This window comes from Temnothorax americanus, unplaced genomic scaffold (assembly GCF_048541705.1).
Source record: "Temnothorax americanus isolate GAGA-0224 unplaced genomic scaffold, ASM4854170v1 Scaffold1, whole genome shotgun sequence".
In the NCBI taxonomy this organism is placed as follows: Eukaryota; Metazoa; Arthropoda; class Insecta; order Hymenoptera; family Formicidae; genus Temnothorax; species Temnothorax americanus.
In genome coordinates this window covers 7,325,537-7,344,243 of record NW_027509230.1, presented here as the reverse complement: position 1 = coordinate 7,344,243, position 18,707 = coordinate 7,325,537, and the positions used below count along the sequence as shown (strand labels likewise).

At 37.4% G+C, this 18,707-nt stretch overlaps 2 protein-coding genes across 7 annotated transcripts in view; one reads left to right on the top strand and one right to left on the bottom strand.

Moving 5' to 3' along the window:
* The window catches only part of LOC143893642 (uncharacterized), a 47,544-nt gene that overhangs the window by 25,174 nt on the left and 3,663 nt on the right, over window positions 1-18,707 (top strand). For 4 of the 6 annotated variants that reach the window (XM_077399265.1, XM_077399250.1, XM_077399258.1 and 1 more), the window contains 7 exons: window positions 365-882; window positions 1,566-1,891; window positions 2,880-2,945; window positions 6,431-6,632; window positions 8,186-8,437; window positions 11,682-11,905; window positions 12,852-12,943. In XM_077399265.1, the coding sequence (XP_077255391.1) occupies window positions 365-882; window positions 1,566-1,891; window positions 2,880-2,945; window positions 6,431-6,632; window positions 8,186-8,437; window positions 11,682-11,905; window positions 12,852-12,943 (1,680 nt within the window). The remainder of the gene's footprint in view (window positions 1-364; window positions 883-1,565; window positions 1,892-2,879; window positions 2,946-6,430; window positions 6,633-8,185; window positions 8,438-11,681; window positions 11,906-12,851; window positions 12,944-18,707) is intronic. The other 2 variants (XM_077399283.1, XM_077399293.1) reach the window with 2 other exon arrangements.
* Window positions 1-18,707, bottom strand: part of LOC143893682 (5'-3' exonuclease PLD3) — an 86,897-nt gene that overhangs the window by 66,739 nt on the left and 1,451 nt on the right. The window lies entirely within an intron of this gene.

The following is an 18,707-nucleotide window of genomic DNA, read 5'->3' as shown; positions in this document are numbered from 1 at the left end:
TTTATTAAATTTTAAGTTAAAAATGTGTTAAAATCTACTGAATATTAATCTATTAAAACGTTATTATTTATAATATCTATTAACATGAAAATATATTTATTTTTCAAAATCTATTCACTTATTTCATCATTCATACTTCAAGAGCTATTCACGCCTCGATATATTTTCGGTAAGGAAAAATTATTTCGGGGTCTCGAACGCGAAATGTCATCGCTGTCAATCGCAGGAACTTTACACATATATATTTATATATTACATTATTGCATATGCCATGCTTATACATACACCTATGTTTTACATGAAATTAAAAATATCGGCAACTGTAACAGTAAATGTTGGGACGATTTCTTCTTTCCGTTCATAGGTAACGACGACAGACGGGGAGCAGCCAGACGACAGCTTCGATCTAATCGACGTACCGGCCGAAATGTCACCTCCCGCTACGGTCCCGTCTCAACAATCATCCATCCATCCCGCTGGTCATCGGGGGCATCCCGATGACACTATCGGGGGCCGCCATACCTCGTCGCCGGCGTCACCTACATCACCGATTTCCGTCGCGGCGAATCAAACCACCCCGCCGTTACCACTTCCGTCGACGCCCACGACCCCGCTTCGCACCTTCGATGGGACCGAGGTCGCCGGGCCCTCGGGTCGCTGTATGCGCTCGAGACTCGATTCGGGTCAACCTGACGGTAACAATAAGACGACCACCGGTTCCTCTATCAATCAGGGACACAACTCAAATAACGGCGCCGAGGGCACGACGACTCATCCGCCGCCCACGCCCATGGTCCCCACGCATCAGGAGACCAGGTTTACCTTCGGCGGTAGCGGCAGGACCCCACCTCTTCCGGATCTCAGAGCCGCGGATTTCTTTAGGTAGTAACTGACTATTCGGTGAATGACGACCCCCCAGTGAAACGCGGTTAAATGAGTGGCAGCGAGTGACATCACTGTGGAAAGTAGATTTTACGCTAACAATAAGATGAATTTTATGAAAAACTTCAGCTGGCCTATATTTTGAATGAGAAATGTCAATGTTACAATGCAACGTAATTTAATTGAAATTTAGAAAATCAAAAACGTTGAGATGTTTAAAAGGTGGCTATATGAAATGTCCGGAAGACTCCCCTATCTTGAAATTAAAGAATTTTTAAGAAAATTTATGAATGAACGAATTTTGTCTAAATTACATATATAACATATATTGCTTACTGAACTATATAATCCGTTAGTTATATTTCTCTTTTTTCGATTTTAAATCGCTATTTTGTGCAATAATTTCCAGATTAAAGATTTCTATCTCTGCTCTGCTTCGGGCAAGACTGAGATTTCCTAAGGGAATCAATGTCTCTTACTTCCGTTATCTTTTCCCCTTGGAGTTTACAAAGTTTACGGCTAAGCTATACGAACTACAAATTTTCTGAACTGACCTCCTAGGCTAAATTTTATTCAAAGTTTGGGGAAGATTTAGGGGACATCTTCGGTTCGGCTGTGAATTCGTCAGTCGCTGCCACTTGCGTTATCGCGACGAGACCGTATATAATCCCGTTTGTATTTAGCACCCCCGTGAGAGGCTCGGTGGACGCGGGCCAGCCCAATTCGGCCGATACGCGTTCCTCGATTCGAAATCTGGTGGCCGCCCAGGAGAAGCAGAACGCCAGGGTGGGATATCAGATCGATTACGCGGCCAGCGGGAAAGTCAACTCGATTCAGGCGAACGCGCTTGAGAAGGGCACGACCGAACACAGACGAAGTCAGAAGAGGCCCAACATCAACGTGACGACCAATCCGCTCGATATATCGCTCTTAAGCGCGACCCAGCCGTGCAATACCCAGGGCTGTAACATTCAGAGTAGCGCGAGCACGAAATCGCGACGATCAGCGGGTGAGTCTCTTGAGAGCCTCTTCTTGTTTTCTGCGAAATATAATAGTAAACCCCTCGGTACCACGTTTCTAGGTAGTTTCTTAAATGCGATGTCAAAAATTCGCGTTGAAATCGCGACGGTGACAATAGACTACGTCGTGACCCTCGTCGGAGATAAAAAGAAGAAAGAAAAGAATTTCTAGGCGCGAATACATTACTCTCATTCTCTCACTGTCTGCCTCTCTTCCCCTCCCCCCCCCTCTTTCATTTTGATCCGGTTGCCGAATTCATATCCACACTAATTTAGTTGATGAGCTTATGATACAGGATCCTACTAATGGCGATCGATCGCGCGTTCGTGGTTATCATTACGAATTGAAGGGCAGAAAACCAGCAACCTCGATTAAGCATTGATCGTGAGCCACCGATTTTACTCTCTAGCTGCGTATACGTTACTTAACCGGGGCTGTCGATCGCTCTAACCAGTTAAGACTATCGATCGATTCTGCAGTCGAGTTATTTAAGTAATTCCACAGTTAGGGATTCGCTATCTCTAGATTGCGGGGCAGCTATACACTATATCATACTTATAATCTTGTCTATAATACAGAGAGACCGTGGAAAGGTCTGGACAAACACGGAATATTTTATTGTTCTTATATTAAAATTAGTTGAAAGCTGTCAAAATTAATTAAATTAAGATACCATAACTACTAATTTTATCGTTAGAATATCACTCCATTGTCTCCTTTATCTGAAACCGTAAATTATTCTGCTTTTACCTCACGTCTTTGCGTTAATTTTAACGACATTTGCCCGAATAGAGGAGGTAAAATATTCCTAATCGCAGGCAAATTAGCGCTAATTGACATCGATGTGAATCGATCCCATGCGTTTGTAGATATATATGTGTGCGCGGAATAACGCGTGCGTGAAGTAGAGGAAACGAGAGGAGACGAGAAAAATGACGGTAGCTCTAAGGAAATGAATTGATGTTCTTTTCTTTCAGAATCTCATCCACTCGTTTCAACCATTCATTCATGGGTCAGGCTCTTTTTCCCGTTTTGCGCAATAGGTATTACATAGTCCGGCGAATAGACGATATAGTCGTTCACGTATATCCACACCGGAGCGACCGTCGAAAGCGCATGAGACCTTATGCAATGACGTTGACAACAATGACAATGACGATGATGACGATGACAGTGATGACGATGACGACGATGACGATGACGACGACGATGATGACGCATTAATGATAATATGTGTGAATGAGTGGGACGCGACTTGATAAAAGCTTTCTGTCATTCGGCGGCCGCCCTTTTTAATGATATTGCGTGGATACAATACGGTAACACAAATGCGACTATGCGAATGCGCTTGGGCTTCTTCTCCTTTGTTCTCCATCTCTTGTTTTCGCTGCGTCTATCTGTCCTCTCGCTCTTCTTGCGTTGTCAATCAACTGCTTGCGCCTCTTTCGCGCGAATCTCAGATAACAGCAACGGCAACGTGCGACGACGACAACGACGACATTTATCGACCCTATGGGAGAGAGTAAGAAAGAAGCACGATAATGAATATTACGTTCTGGACGAAAATATTCTTGACGAAAAGTCATTCTCGCGAAACGGTCTTTATGAGACGCGACGTTCTTAATGTCGTATAGCTCGTTGTCTCGTTGCTGCGAATTCTGCGATGATAATCGGCACCGTAGCCGAGGGAAATATCGTCACCGGTGCTTTGATCATTAATTAAAAATCCGTTTTGAGTATGCAAAATACACCGACCGGCTTAGTGTGATTTCTGTCGCTGTCGTAAAACCGTTCGCATAAACACTAGTTAAAATGCACGGAGGATTAAGACAAAAGACATCTTTTTTATTAAAACAGATCTAAACTGATATAGGGGCTCAATTAAACCTCCATTAATTTAATTCAATGCTTATGGGAACGATTGATAAAGGAGGAGGTAGAAACATGAAAAACTCATTACGCTATCAATCTGTAAGATTAAATGTAATTTTATAAATCTCGTTTGTTATATTCGTATTTTAAATTTTATGCATTTTCAGAAATACAAAATGAAATTATATCGTACTGTTTAGTACAATAAAAAAAATTGTATACTTTCTGAAAAAAAATTACATATTTCGTCATTATTAATTTCTACCTCTTCCATATTTCTGCTTTCTCTTAGTACTATATGTATTACAAAATGTGAATTTTGTCGTTATATATAGATAGATGAATAGATAGAAGTAGATTCATCAATGATACCACGAAAAAAAATTAAAATCCGTATAATTTCATTGAGCTCATATTTTAAATGCTGCAAATATGAAAAAATGCATTTGCTACAATAAGTATTTTTATTCCTAATAACTAAATAATTAAAACTAAGTTTGAATGAGTTTGAATCCAATTCAAAATGTATTTCATGTGAAAAAGTTATCGTTAAACATTTTATATGTAGCTGTATTAAAAAAATAGAAAGTTTGTATTATATTTGTCATTTTTTATTACGATGAGAGTAGTTTATATATTTCATTATAATTTTTCTCTCTCTCTCTCTTTGTTTTCAAATTTTAATTAATATTATTCTTACAAATATTTATTCGGATACAAGCAGACATTTCAAAAAGAGTAAGAATTCAAAAAAAATCACATCTATATAATTTTATCTCGACCGAGAGTGGACACGCAAAATTACACACGATCACGCATGACTAGATTTATTTTCGCATATTTGTAGCGTCGAAATCTGGAAACTCGTTGAAATATTATGCCAGTCTTAATTCGTGCGCGATATCTGCAACGCGATCGCTCGCTTCGGCTACGCCATGCCGTTTAGCAGCGCGAAAGAGAAGACTCGGGAATGCCGCTTGCGATTCCTGCTATCGAATCACGCTTTGTCGTTTACCTGTTTGCTTCTATTCACTAGTATACACTACACTACACGCCGCGAAGCCTGCGGGATCGCCGTCCTCGCTATCCGCAATCCTACGCGTTATTATTCCGTCCGTCACGTCGACAGTGTCGGATGGAATCTCGGTAATTGCAATTGCGCGAGACTCGAGCTCGTAGATTGCGGAACTTTTGTTTAAACGGGGGGTTTCCGCGTCTTAAAGATGCCCGTTGATCTCTGCACAGGCTGGGCTCGAAATTACTACACCAAGAAGAAGCTCGAACGAGAAAAGTTTGCGAAAGAACAACTATCATTTACGTAAAAGGATTTCTGAGACGATCAATTATTGTTAACACTGGATTTCGAATCCTATTTGCTTCGAAAAAGAATTTATAAAATTCACTTCAAGTGCAAACCCAGTAGATAGTCGTCTATAAATTTATGGGTCTACCGTGATTGCCAATGAATTTCTTCGCGTTTCATTTTTTTTCACCGTTTTAAAGGTCATATGCATCTCGTTTAATCGAAATGCTAACACAATGTCTACATTTTATTAAAAAAAAAAAAAAAACAATCGTTTTAATATACTATAATATGCATGGAAATTTTTATCTTCCACGCATTTTTACGCTTTTTACCTTAGCACATCCGAGAGAGAATTGCGCGATCGATTCTGAAGGCAAGATTCCCTAACAAAAATTAAATACTATTATATTGAACAACGGGGCATAAAGCTTTGCAATCAACTAACTTTAACTTCGAATTCGAACAAAAGTTTCATATGTCACGACGCGATTATAATATACTGCAGAAATATAATACATTAATATATTCAACGTTTCTAGGATTACCAAGTTTCGATATCAAATTTTCTTATCAAGCAGAATTAATATCTCTTGTTAAAGTAAATATCAAAATTAATTACGAAACAATAAGCTTCGCTTTCACTTCTCACTTTATTTTCAATCTTTTCGTTTTCCGTCGTAAACAGTTGAGCAACTATTTTTGGAATTTCTCTTTTTGAGAAATGATATGATGATCCTAAATATTCCATAGAAACTATAAATGGAAATAATAATCGATTTGACTTTCTCTATGCGTTAACTGTTTGTGAATAAAATAAAGCTAAGGAAACAAATGACAAATAGAACGGCGTGTAATTTCTTTATTTAATCATCGAGACTATCTCTAATCGAGACCCTATCTTTCTTTGCTTTTTATCTAAAACCGCAGAAAATTTTTTGGAGTAGCGACCCTTAACCCAGCCTGTACACTCAACAGATAAATACACTTGAACTTTTTACAATGTCAGCGCTATCGAGATTTTACCCCCGTGTCGAAAGGATCGTCGCGAGAAGTATCATCGTCAAAATGGTTCACGGGTGACGGCGATTTCGACGGGACAACCGCGGATACGTCGTCAAGCACGCTTCACGCGTAAGCGTACCCTCTCGGCAATTTTGCCGAAGAGGGGAACGAAGAAGGGTGGCCTAAAGATTCCAGAATCGCATTCCGCGAGAGCGGAATGAGAGGAGATACGGGAACGAGGACGCGGGGACGGGGGGACGCATCTCTTTCTCTCCCGCCGATTCGTGACCCGCAAGATCAACGAGCCCGAGAACGGGATAATGGACGTAAATTTTTCATATCCGAAAGGCGGAAGTGCCGGTGGCGGCAGCAAGCGATCGACCCAGGCGACGATCGTGGTGCAACAGCCGTCCTTGTCGCTGGACGCGCCCGCGGCGACGATTCTGCTGCACCCGGACGCCGACGCGAGGCGACGCGAAGAAAACATGCGGCAGCTGCTAGACGTTGCCAATACCCTCACCCTACAGGAGATACACGACTTCGAGATGAGGTGAGTAAATATCGACCGTTGCTGCGGCATGGCACTTGCGGTTTTATGACACAGAAAACGATGCGCGATCGATATCGGTGATATAGACGATAAAGGGAGCTTTCCAGCAAGCGACACAGGTCGACACAAGCATCGTTCTATCTTTCTTTTTTTGGTAATGAGCAACAAAGATAAAACGATACTTGTGTCGAGTTGTGTCGCTTGCTGGAAAGCTCCCAAAGATTCAGGAAGACGTAATCAACGGGTAATATTTGATAAAATATTCGCTGTATTTTAAAATTCTCTCCTCTCTCTCTCTCTTTCTCTTTTCTCTAATACGCGATTACATATAAATATAAATAAATTTGTTTCAAAGAAAAACAGTTTTCTGACCGGAGTTTAACCGACATCGTTATCAATTTTTAGCAATGTAAAATCATTATTTTAAATACTTCGGCGCATTTCTCTATCTCCGACAGTACTTTTAATAAAACACATTTTAGATAACATGGTGTCAACACACAAGATATCAAGATATTAAAAAAATATTAAACCGCTCTGCGCAGTGAGCTCAATGAACATTTTTCTCTCATGTATTTCAAGTCATTTAGTATGCTCGCGGTCGCGATAAAAGGAAGTTTGCCCGGAAATTTTTTCGGAAGTTCTAGCCAGAAGATATTCAATATTTATGGATTTATATACAGAATATCTCAGAAGGAAACATCCATACTTCGAAAGAGCATCAAGCACTGTAGATAGAAAGATTTATAAACAGGTGTCCAGTTTCAAATATGTTTCAAAACTATATTGATTTAAATTAAAAAAAATATATACATATATATGTATAAAGAGATATCTATATATTTTATTGATACGAATATTAAGAAAAGAACATCTCCAATATTTTTCAGATTTCAACATGTTTAATAATAATAATTTTTTTGGCATTTTTTAAATATAAAACTATTAAAAGATAAAATTTAAACCAATACCTCAAATTAAATAACATTTTGTTATTTTTAACTACCATGTCTGTCGAAATTTTGTTATTTTATATTTTATCAGACTCAAAACAGTATTATTTTAATCTAGTCCATTGATCTAGTTAAATTAACATTGTTTTAGTTAAATTAACATGTTTTGAGTAAGAACAATGTCGATCTATAGGAACGATTAAAAATGACTCAGATTGAGTATAATTTGACACTACAACACTACGACAGTGTACGACAAGTTCCGAGAAAGTTCGTTTTCAATCCAAATATTCTTCATAATTTTATAGCATATGTAAGCTTCATAATTTTTCATGATATTATTACAACAACTCACAAAATTAGTTGAAAGTAGTGTTTCAAAAAAATTTTTTAAATTATTTAGAAATATATTACTTTAAGAAAGATTATTTTTATATTTCTTTAGTAATATAAAGATATTATTACATTATATTATCAAATTTTATGAAACTGTTTTGAATTTTAAACAATTTCAATGATTTTATTTCCTAGCTGAAGTATGATTTTTTCTTCTGGATCTGCGTCGATATTATCAGATAGTGACGATCAAATAACCCGCAGATATGGAAGCCCTCATCATAGTCGATCACAGTCAGTGAAGGCTCCTGGCAGTCGCTCTTCCGGTCGGCCGAATTATTTGTGTCTTCCGCAACAAAGATCGCGAGTGGCGAGTATGCCCAACACCGGCGTGGAGGAGGAGTACTACAGACTACGGCACTTCAGCATCACGGGCAAGGGGGTGGTAAACCGGGGCGATTCCCTAAAGAGCCGCAGATCGCGCTCTAACAATAGCGTCGCGTCCAGCAACTCTAGGTAAGTTCAAGCATAGTTAATGGGGGGCAAATGTTATAATTTGACAAACATTCTTGTGATATGAGCAGGTAAGTACTATGTGTTCCCATTCTAAAACGTTGGTAATCTCCAACATTCGAATGCCGCAGAGTTATATATTGTTTAAGAAAAATGTGGAAATCGCGATATTTTTAAATATCTAACACGTTATAAATTCATGATTACTAATATAGCAAAATAGATTCACAGCTCTATATTTCTGAGTCTCTTACCGAGATTGCCACCAAAAAATAACGATCTCTACTGAACATTCTCGCGATGTATCTTCTATAGTATCCCGCAGCGTACAGGAAATTTACTGCAAAATTGATAAGAATGTATTTTTGTTAATGCGGTGTCGATAGCAGTAGCGATATCGACACGATCGACAGTTGCACTTATTACTCTACGGTCGAGCGGTGATATTTACGATTGTACCACCTCGTCTACTCTCAGCTCTGGAAGGAGAGTACCGTAGAATATTTCCGGCCTCTATCTCCGGTTCGTCGTCGCAGCGGCAAGTTGGACTGTCGCTCTAGATCGAACGCGTGAGTTTACGTGTGGCGTTGAAGTTACGTAGACACGCGCGTTGGACCTTAGAGCGTGGTCTTCAGACGTCATACAAATATAATATACCGAAGCTGGGACCGGGTATTACGCAGTTGGCATAAAGAAACATCAAGAGATATGAAATATTATTATTCTGTATTTGCTTTTTTCGGAAAATGTTTCACATTTTCGCATTTCGAAATAATATATTGCATTTTCTATATACATAAAATATCTTCCGCAAAATATACTTCAATTTGTATTTTGTATTTGTACTTTTTTATAGTATATTTATATAATCTCGCGTAATATATTAAAGAGAAAGAGAGAATAAAGACAGAATTAAGACAATTTGATTTCACATAATTAATTTCACTAACACCTTCAGAGATCTGTTATGCTTGTTACAGTAAACACGAAGTCGATTTAGTCAATAAATTGAAAAATGCAATTAATTAGAAATTAATAAATTCTCAACTTTTGTTACATATAATAATTACAAATTACATTTTCTGCATACTCTTTTGTTTGAATAGAAAAATGTTATCTGATATTTTTTAATTTTTGTGTATGACGCTAGTATTTCAGAATATATATATATATATATATATATATATATATATATATAACAGAGCATATTTAATAAAGAATATAAAGACAGACGCTATAACGTTTCTTTTACGGAGATATATTTCTATGGCTGCGTTCGGGAAGCGCGCTATTAGCGCTATTGCATCATTCTATCTTTATCGCTCATCAGATGTAAAACAAAGATAAAATAAGCAAATAGCACTAATAGCGTCTTCCCGAACGCACTGTATATGTATAGATATATATAAATATACTTGACACGAGACATATTACTACGTCTCTTTAAAATGAGATATGAAAAATATGAATAATAATAGTAATATTTAATGTAAAATTACTAGAATTTATAAGAATGTCATACATTTGTATGTTTCTATTTTTGAGAAAATTAAAAGTATCTTTTATGAAAAGGTAGGACAAGTGGAATCTAAATGTCATTCGAGAAATCCGCATTATGCAGAAAAATGAAAAGATGTCTGAATTCACATACAGCAGAAGATTCTGATAACTTCATCTAAACTCTGTGACAGAAGATTAAAATAATTGTATTATCCAGCCATAGTTATGTATATAGGTACCATATATTAAAAAAGGAAATGTTGAGAAAACATTAAATATTTTCTAAAGTTTGTCCCAGGAATATCGAATTGCAGGAGCGTGTTCTGCGATAAAATCGTAGTTGACCTTTCCTCTGGTGAAAATTGAAAACGAGGTGTAATTTCGAGTGTGCTTAACAGAGATGAGGGGCTAAAATACTTCAGAAAATAAACCCTTCAAGGCTTAACGTGTAAGAGAGATATTCTGTGTCTTACAGTTAATTAATTGCCCGTAGACTTTAATGAGATTTTAATTTGAAGCTTAGTTACTCAAAATATTTGACGTTGAAAATTTGGAAGTTAGGGAAAATACGAGGGGAGCATACGACCGATGAAATTTTCACCGAGACAAAATCAGTTTATATCTCTTCGTAGAAGAGGGTCTCAAAATTTCATTCGAATCTCACGAGATGACTTCTGCAGCAACACGCGTCGCGCGCAACATTTAGAATTATTATCTATTTAAGATACCTCGAAAGAAAGATTAAATTATACCACACGTACACTTGGCGCAAGACACTTCGTGTCTCTTGATTTACGTAATGCCAACATACATGTATGAGACATAATTGTATTTTATTACTTACAGTTAATATTAGCAGTAATAATATTGAAACAAATAAATTCGGAATCTAAAGTAGATGTTATATTTTCTAAAGAGAAAACGGTTACTGTAGTTTAAAATTTTTATATAAATATATCTTGATTAAAAAAATTTTATCTTTTTAAAAAAAAGTATTTTTAATTTAAAGATATATTTTGATGAAATAATGCCCGAGATGCAAGAATTTTTCATTGAATACTTCCGCCTTAAGAAAGCAATTTTTCTTTTCATCCGATCCGGATTACTTGTGTCATGTAAAGCTAAGTATCTTCCATAAGCATTTATGATTTCTCATTATGCCTAAGAACTTCTTTGAGAGATTATAATGCAACTCAATTCTTTTCAGAACTTTTTTTAGAGTTTATTTAAATTGAACAGTCTATCTAATTGTGAACCTCCAGATCTGTTTGAGAATGATGATCGTTTTATCCCTGAAATAATTCAACGGATGAAAACTTGATTGAAAGTATTATAGTAATTATATAGTTATAGTATTATAGTTTATTATATTTTTATTATAAATTCTTGAATGGCTAAAATATATAAAATTAAATAAATATTTATATAGTATAATAATAATAGAGAAATAAAAGTACATTTTTCAATTTTCCAATAAGATATGTATATGATGTTTTTTACTCAGCTGTAGTATTACTACGAATCTAAAAAAATTACGTTCTAGAAGACTGAACGTCCGTGACATTCGTTCATTTTTGTGTCCAAGCAAAAAATCCCCCCCCACCCACCCCCAAATCGTCGATCAAAAAATTCAAGTGCGGCATAGTATCTTTCCTTATTTTCTTGAATCTTTTAACGAAATAAGTTTTGATTTTGATATAAATCGACGATGTAGCTTTATCCTGTGCTAATCTCAACACGCGCCTAGCCTTTCTTCTATTCGACGCAGCACGGAACACCTGACTGCCTCGTACCCAGGATCGGCGCGGAATTCGGCGGCGGGCTCGTTGGCGAGTTCGAGGGAGAGCAGCGCGTCTCAAGGTCCGGCGCCGTATCGCGTCCTTATGCTGGGCGCCCCCGCCGTTGGCAAGAGCTCGTTGGTGTCTCAATTTATGACTTCCGAGTATCTGCACGCCTACGACACTTCGATCGGTGAGTCGACCACATACACGCAAGTTGCAGTCATCGCGACCGCAAAATCCACGGCCTACCGTACCCCGTCGTCCTCGTCCGACCACGGCCGATCGATCGAACGCGGCACGCGACCCCCCCGTAAGAATCCCCCCGAAAGCCAGCCGGATAGACTGGGAATGAACCGGAACGAAAACAAGCAGGGCGCTCTCCATTCGAATTTGGAGTGTGATGTAATTGTTTTGTTCGAGCGGTCACGGAAAAATCCATGCATCACATGCATGCGCGATACGAAGCGGCGTGGAATGGCCCGGAATAGGGGCAACGCGATGTTTTCGGATCCCCACTGTTTGATCTGCTGTGTGTGCGTGAACCGAAACAAATCCGATTTAAATGCTGACACTCTATTATTTCGGGTTACTCGGAAGACTTCACCCCGTACGAAATTCCCAAATATAAATCTTTATTTATACAATTAGAGTAAAGCTGTTGCGAGTAGTGCTGCGTCAGTTTCACGAGGATCTTGCCGAATCATCAAACTTATTCGAAAACCGATGAGGAAGTTTGAATTCGGCCTGATTTGCACTTTACAAGTACCGGCATATTCCTAGTCTGAATTGCATTTAGAATGAAGGACGCTTCTGAAGTGACACTTAATTTAGTCTCAGACGTTTGTTTCCCCATAAAATCTGCAGGTCGACTGTTCTGGCTTTATTTGTTAATTACTTAATAAGCTATTTAATATACATTTTACTCGCTCGTGATACCATCTCCGAGTACTATGGAACTTTTCGGAATGGATTTCGATCGGAATTGTTTAGTTATTTCCTGGATTTCTATTGTGCTCTCTAGGGAAAACGGAACAATTCCCATCGGAATCCATTCCGAAAAGTTCCACAATACGTGCCCTGAATTCAACTAACTTGAAATTTAAAAACCTAACACTGTATTCTCGTTCACGTTGCAGATGACGAGTCCGGCGAAAAGACCGTCAGCGTGCTCTTGGCTGGCGAGGAATCGGAATTGACTTTTATCGATCACTCTTGTGCCGAAATGACGGTAAGTTTAGTAGCTATCACATATATTATAGTTTATCTGTACATATCATCGTATCGCGAATTTTGCTAATGTTGTCATTTGTGAAATTGAAGAACAAAATGTTATCAGAATTAGTATCGAGTAATAAATTTTATTGAAATGTTTACCGAGCAGAAATCCATTTTAGATATTTTACTTCAACAAAATTATTTTAAAAAAATGTGTAAAATAAAATTCCGCTCGGCAAAAATTTCAATAAATTTTTTATCTTATATAACACATAATGGACTAGAAATATAAAATATAGTCATATTTTTATCGAGAGAAGAGCAGAATGGTGAAATTGACGAGAGTCGATGTGACTGATGACAATGAATTTAACGACAGGTCTCAGAAATCTCATAGTCAATTGCTCATTGATGCGCACGTATCATTAATCGCTAATTTTCCGTACTCCTGAACTAATCATTTTTGCCGCAAGCTCGATCTCCAGCCAGCCAGCCATCAGCCAGTCTCCTCTCGTTTTCGTCGAACAAACGGATGAGGGGACCGCGCCTGAACCTTCGCCGGTGAAGTGCTCTCACGAGACGACGGAGACGTCGTAATCGAGTTAACACGCGGGGGGCGGGCAGGTTGAAAGGACGGTCCAGGAGGGGCGCACGCGGTGTGTGCTTTTGTACCGCGGGAATTAAATTAAAATCCATTTTCCACGGTGGGCAAGCTGACGCGTTGGCGCGACGATACTCGCGTACCGCGCCGTAAATGTGGAACCCTACTGCATGCCGTGATATACATACACAGTGGCCTACGTCGGAAGGGGGTTGGTTGACTGTGGGACGGGAGGGAGGGGCGGGAACGCGGGGATAGAGCCGCGCCGCCACGCTTCGCCAGACAATTTCAATCGAATTTACCCTTTAATTAAAACGTACGTTCGCAGCCGTTCGCGTACAACGCAACTCGTATATAACGCGCGGTCGACCGCTCCGCCGATACGCGCTCGCGCGCATGCGGCCGATCTTCGCGTGTGCCGACGAAAACGGCGAACGATTGCGCCACGTTAATGGCGGTCGAACTCTCGAGTTCCGAACTTCCTGAATTCCCGCGGAATTCCGGCGACCGAAGGCCGTACCCGCGCGGGACGGCCTGATGCGCGCCGCCGTTATTCTTGGTACCGCGAAAGTCAAGGCTGGCCTCTCTAATCACGTTAGGCCGCGAGGCCGCGATCCTGATTTCCGCTGATAGTCCCGGAATTCGATTAGGTCGGCCTCTGCCGAGTTAATGCGTATTTATTACGCAGATAAACTTATAGGGTAGCAATTTCTTAACGCAGATAGGATAAAAAAAAATTATATAAGATGGCATCTCTCCAATTGTCGATAATGGAGCAAATTGTCTCCTTAATTAAAAAACAAATTACATTTTATTCATCTTCTTCTTTATGATTTCTTGGAAATATATCTAGAACGATATTTTTATACAAAAGAAATCGATATTTCGAGCTCAGGTTGCTACGGCATATCTGACATATCCTATATCTAACGAGTCAATTTTCATCAATGTATCCTTCAATCAATTCGAGATACCCTTTACCTCGACAAGAATGTCGAGAAATCGATAGTCCTTGTTAGATAGGCAATTAGAAATGATGTGATCGTGAATGTTTGAGCTACGAAATAAGAACAACAGAAACTAATTGTGCAGTTTAATTTCAAGTGAACTTTAAAACAAGATCATAATTTATCGTATACATAATTATTTAAGGTAAATAAATAAGGTAGATGGAATTTAAAATTTTTGAGAAAAAACGACTTATTAAAATTTCTGTTAAAAAACTTTAACTTCGTATCGATCAAAAAAACTTGTAAGTGAACAGAGTAACGAGTTTAAAAGTATCTACATCATTTTTATTGCTGAATTAGAAATTGCACTGTTGTCGCTTTGTCAGATGTGTCACGTAAATAAAATTCTACTAATATATTTATGAAGATAGATTATTGAAAAATAGATATATTGTAGTGAAATAACATTGTGTGTATAAACACTAATTTATCAGCGGTTTGCGGTTATAATATGCATCCATTATGCATAACGTTAAACATATTCATATTAACTATTAACCATATAGCTGCTATTAAATGCATACGGTTACTTCGTTAATACCTCGAAATAATATTACATTGTGTGCAATACGTTATAGTTACGACAGAGCTAGTTGAACATTTTTTTTAATTGAGTTGTACAATTTTAAGTTAATTTTATCTTAACGACGTTTTAACTCGCAATTTAGTTACCAAAGTGATTAATGTTGAAAATAGAATCGCGCAGGAATGATAGAATCTAATAAAATTCTCATTAAAGTAGATTGATTAAATAATACGTAAATGAGTGGCAATAGTCAGTGGATATCTTACATAAATACATATTTAAAGATACAACTCATTTATCATCTCGCAGCACATTCACATTTAATTCTTCAAACTGAGAGATGTTACGAAAAGTTATGAAAAAATCTGGCGAAATCAAATCTTAGTTAAGGAAACATCCTCTGTAAATTTGAAAAAGCAAGATGAGAGATAGAAGGAAAGAGAGAGAGAGAGAGAGAGGAGGGAATTTAGAGAGCAGTCTCATATTTATTTCGCATTTACGCGAATTCATTAACAGAGTTTACCAACAAAGTTAATCGCAAATGAGGCAGCTCTTGATCTTATATTTAATTTCAGAGTCAAACACATTTTATTTAATTAATGTAAATACGTAAAAAAATATATATATATGTATAATGCGTGATGTATATCCGAGAGTGTTTTATTAGCTTTTGTTTCTAATTATTTCTCAAAATTATTCAATTAATTTTCTCAAATCATTGTGTAATTGTACTTCCTATCTCTCACATGTGTAGGAACTTGCGAAAGGAACGAGATAAAAAACGCATTTATTGATTTTCCGTATGCTATTAATACAGTTCTCTACTTTTATAGCATTAAATGTAAGAAAACGAAGCTAGTAAATTAAATCATTTCGTATACATTTTGAGAAAGAAGTATTTACGAGATTAATAACGTTTTTTCTTGGCTGCACTATCGCCCTGCACTGCCCTGCACTACCCAATAGCGTTGCATTAATGTTGCACTAGTGTTGCACTAGTGGGCAATAGTGCAGCCAAGAAAAAACGCTAAAAGTTAAAGTAAATCGTGATTATTACTTTTAACATATTCCCTGAGAAAATAGCTAGAAATCCTAATAATTTTCCAGTAATTATATTTTTAAATTATTTTTATAATAATATATTATAAAATACATTAAGATATCAAAATGTAATTGCATATATGCGAAAATTCGGTTAATAGATCCCGAGATATCCTTTTCAAACTAGAGACGTAATTAACACGTGGTTACTTTTTGCATTAACGGTGCGGGTGCACGCGGCGAGAAAACTCCCAAATAGAGCAATCCTATCCAGACCTGTGGCCCGTCCGGCATCCGAATGCGGCGCGACACAGTCCGATTTGCGGTTTTTGTGTAACCGACCAAGTAAGAGCTATACGGCGCGGCGTGACGAGCTAACCGTAAGCTCCCGCGCGCGAGCTTAGAGAGGGGCTTATAAGAAAAAGGACCTAAGGGAGTAACGAAGCGTTCTTCGTTCTCTCCTGCCTCCGTTCAGCCAGGCGTGTCGCGAGTCATTGACGAGCATCGAGCCATGCCGCGCGTTCGACCGTTAAGTGGTCGATCCCTAGATATATTCGATATCACGAGGCATAGCGCGCCTTTGATACGGTTCAAGGTAATTCTTTCGTATAATTGTTCGCAAAATCACAGAACCCGTTCTCGTTGCGATCTTAACCTTTAACGACTGACTGCGCTAACGTGATTTAACGCTAATCCCTCCCCCCCCCTTAGCCGGACGAACTGGACTTTTATTTTTGTCAATAAAAAAAAAAAAAATTGAATTTACTTACATTTAATACGATTCGAAATATTTTAATATCTCTCCTTGTGTATTATTGTAAAAGTATACTTATGAATATTTTTAAGTAATTGTATCGGCGAATATTACGCTTGCTTTTATAAAAAGAAGGTCTGAATAAATCAGTTTTGTACATCTATGTTTATATTAAAACAGACATTTAGGTCAGAAAGATTACGGCAAATCACTAAGCTAGATAGAGCCGGGGGGAATTGTCCCAACTTATAGTCTGAACATTATATACTCCGTCTTTTCCAAAACTCCACCGAAATATAATTTAGACCCTTACAGTGATTTTAAGCCGATATCCCTTCCGTTTCGGAACTAAACTTCCTTTCGATTGGACTTTGTTACGAGCACCCATTACGAAATACATCAGTGAAAAAGATCGTCCGGAGATCACTATTTATTGCCTAGCATTTTCTGACCGGGTGTTGCAATACTCGTAACGTTGCGCGATTGCAATTATTCCAGGAACTTTTACGTCATTCGAGTGGACAATAATGAACAGCGAAACTTGATTGCGCTTTGTAAAGAGAAAGATAGGTCTTTTTAAGTAAAAAGATAAATACGCACTGATTTTTTAATTTTTCGATTCGACCACGGCAAATAACACAATAATATCAACCGACTACAATAGTATTATAACAATCTCGAATTTAATTAAAATGATGAGTCAAATAAGATTTTGTCAAAGTTTACCGCTTTATCGGGTATAACGTGGAATGTTTTTTATTTTTAATTATTTCCGCCGTTAATTGGAAATTAGTCGAGTACGTCGACTCTTCAGTAAAAATTGACAAGTATGAAAAATAATATTTCCAGACAGAGAGAAAGAGAACAAATAACAATGAACGAAAAATGCAAGGACCAAAGAATTAACATCATTTACGCATTAATTATGAAAATTCAACATGCTATAAGCTTCAAAATGTCAAATACCCATCATAATAGATAACATTATTCTCTTTTTCGATTCCTTCTCTTTAACTTTTTCCGGTCTACCGATTTCAATCGGAAACAACACGTATGATCTCTCGCGAATTTATGTCATCCATTGTGACACTAGAACATTTTTCTCTTTCGACCCCTCGGCATTAACGATAAAAAAACCACGAGACTTTAAAAATGTTCAGGCACCATTAATTATACAATTCTATATTAATACAAAGTAAATTTTATTTCAACTTTTCTATCTGATTTTATTCCCTGTCATCATACCATAATTATGCGCCCCAAGGAATCTCTATAGATATATATAAGTTATGTCTAAAGCGTAATAGCAAACTTCTAAAGCTTGCTCCTATAATGCCATGTTCTACAGAGAGAGAGAAGTTCTCTTTTATAATATCCATACAAAAGGGGGCACGCTTCTTTATAATACATCTAAGAAAACCTTGGCTTCGTTGAGTTGAAAAAGGAAATAAAAAATATTTATTTCACTATTTGTAAGACGGAAAGATTAATGTGAAAATACGAACAGATGTAGCTTTTATTGGATTAATGGAATATGTTTGAAATGATGAAGGAATGGAATTTTTACATATAATATTAAAATTAATATAACTAAAATGAGATAATAATTAGATTAATTAACTTCTCTGGAAATTATGTGAATTTTGTTGATATATGAAATACACGGCTGTTTCATGCAATAGTGTATCATAAATTGGAAATAGAGACTGTCAAGCTCCATTATGACCATTAATATTAATATCCACTATGATTAATATCTACCCGGAAAATTGCATTGCGTGTTTGAAGCTTTGAAAAAAAAAATAGATTATGTTCTATCACAATATCCGCACATATGTTTTTTTT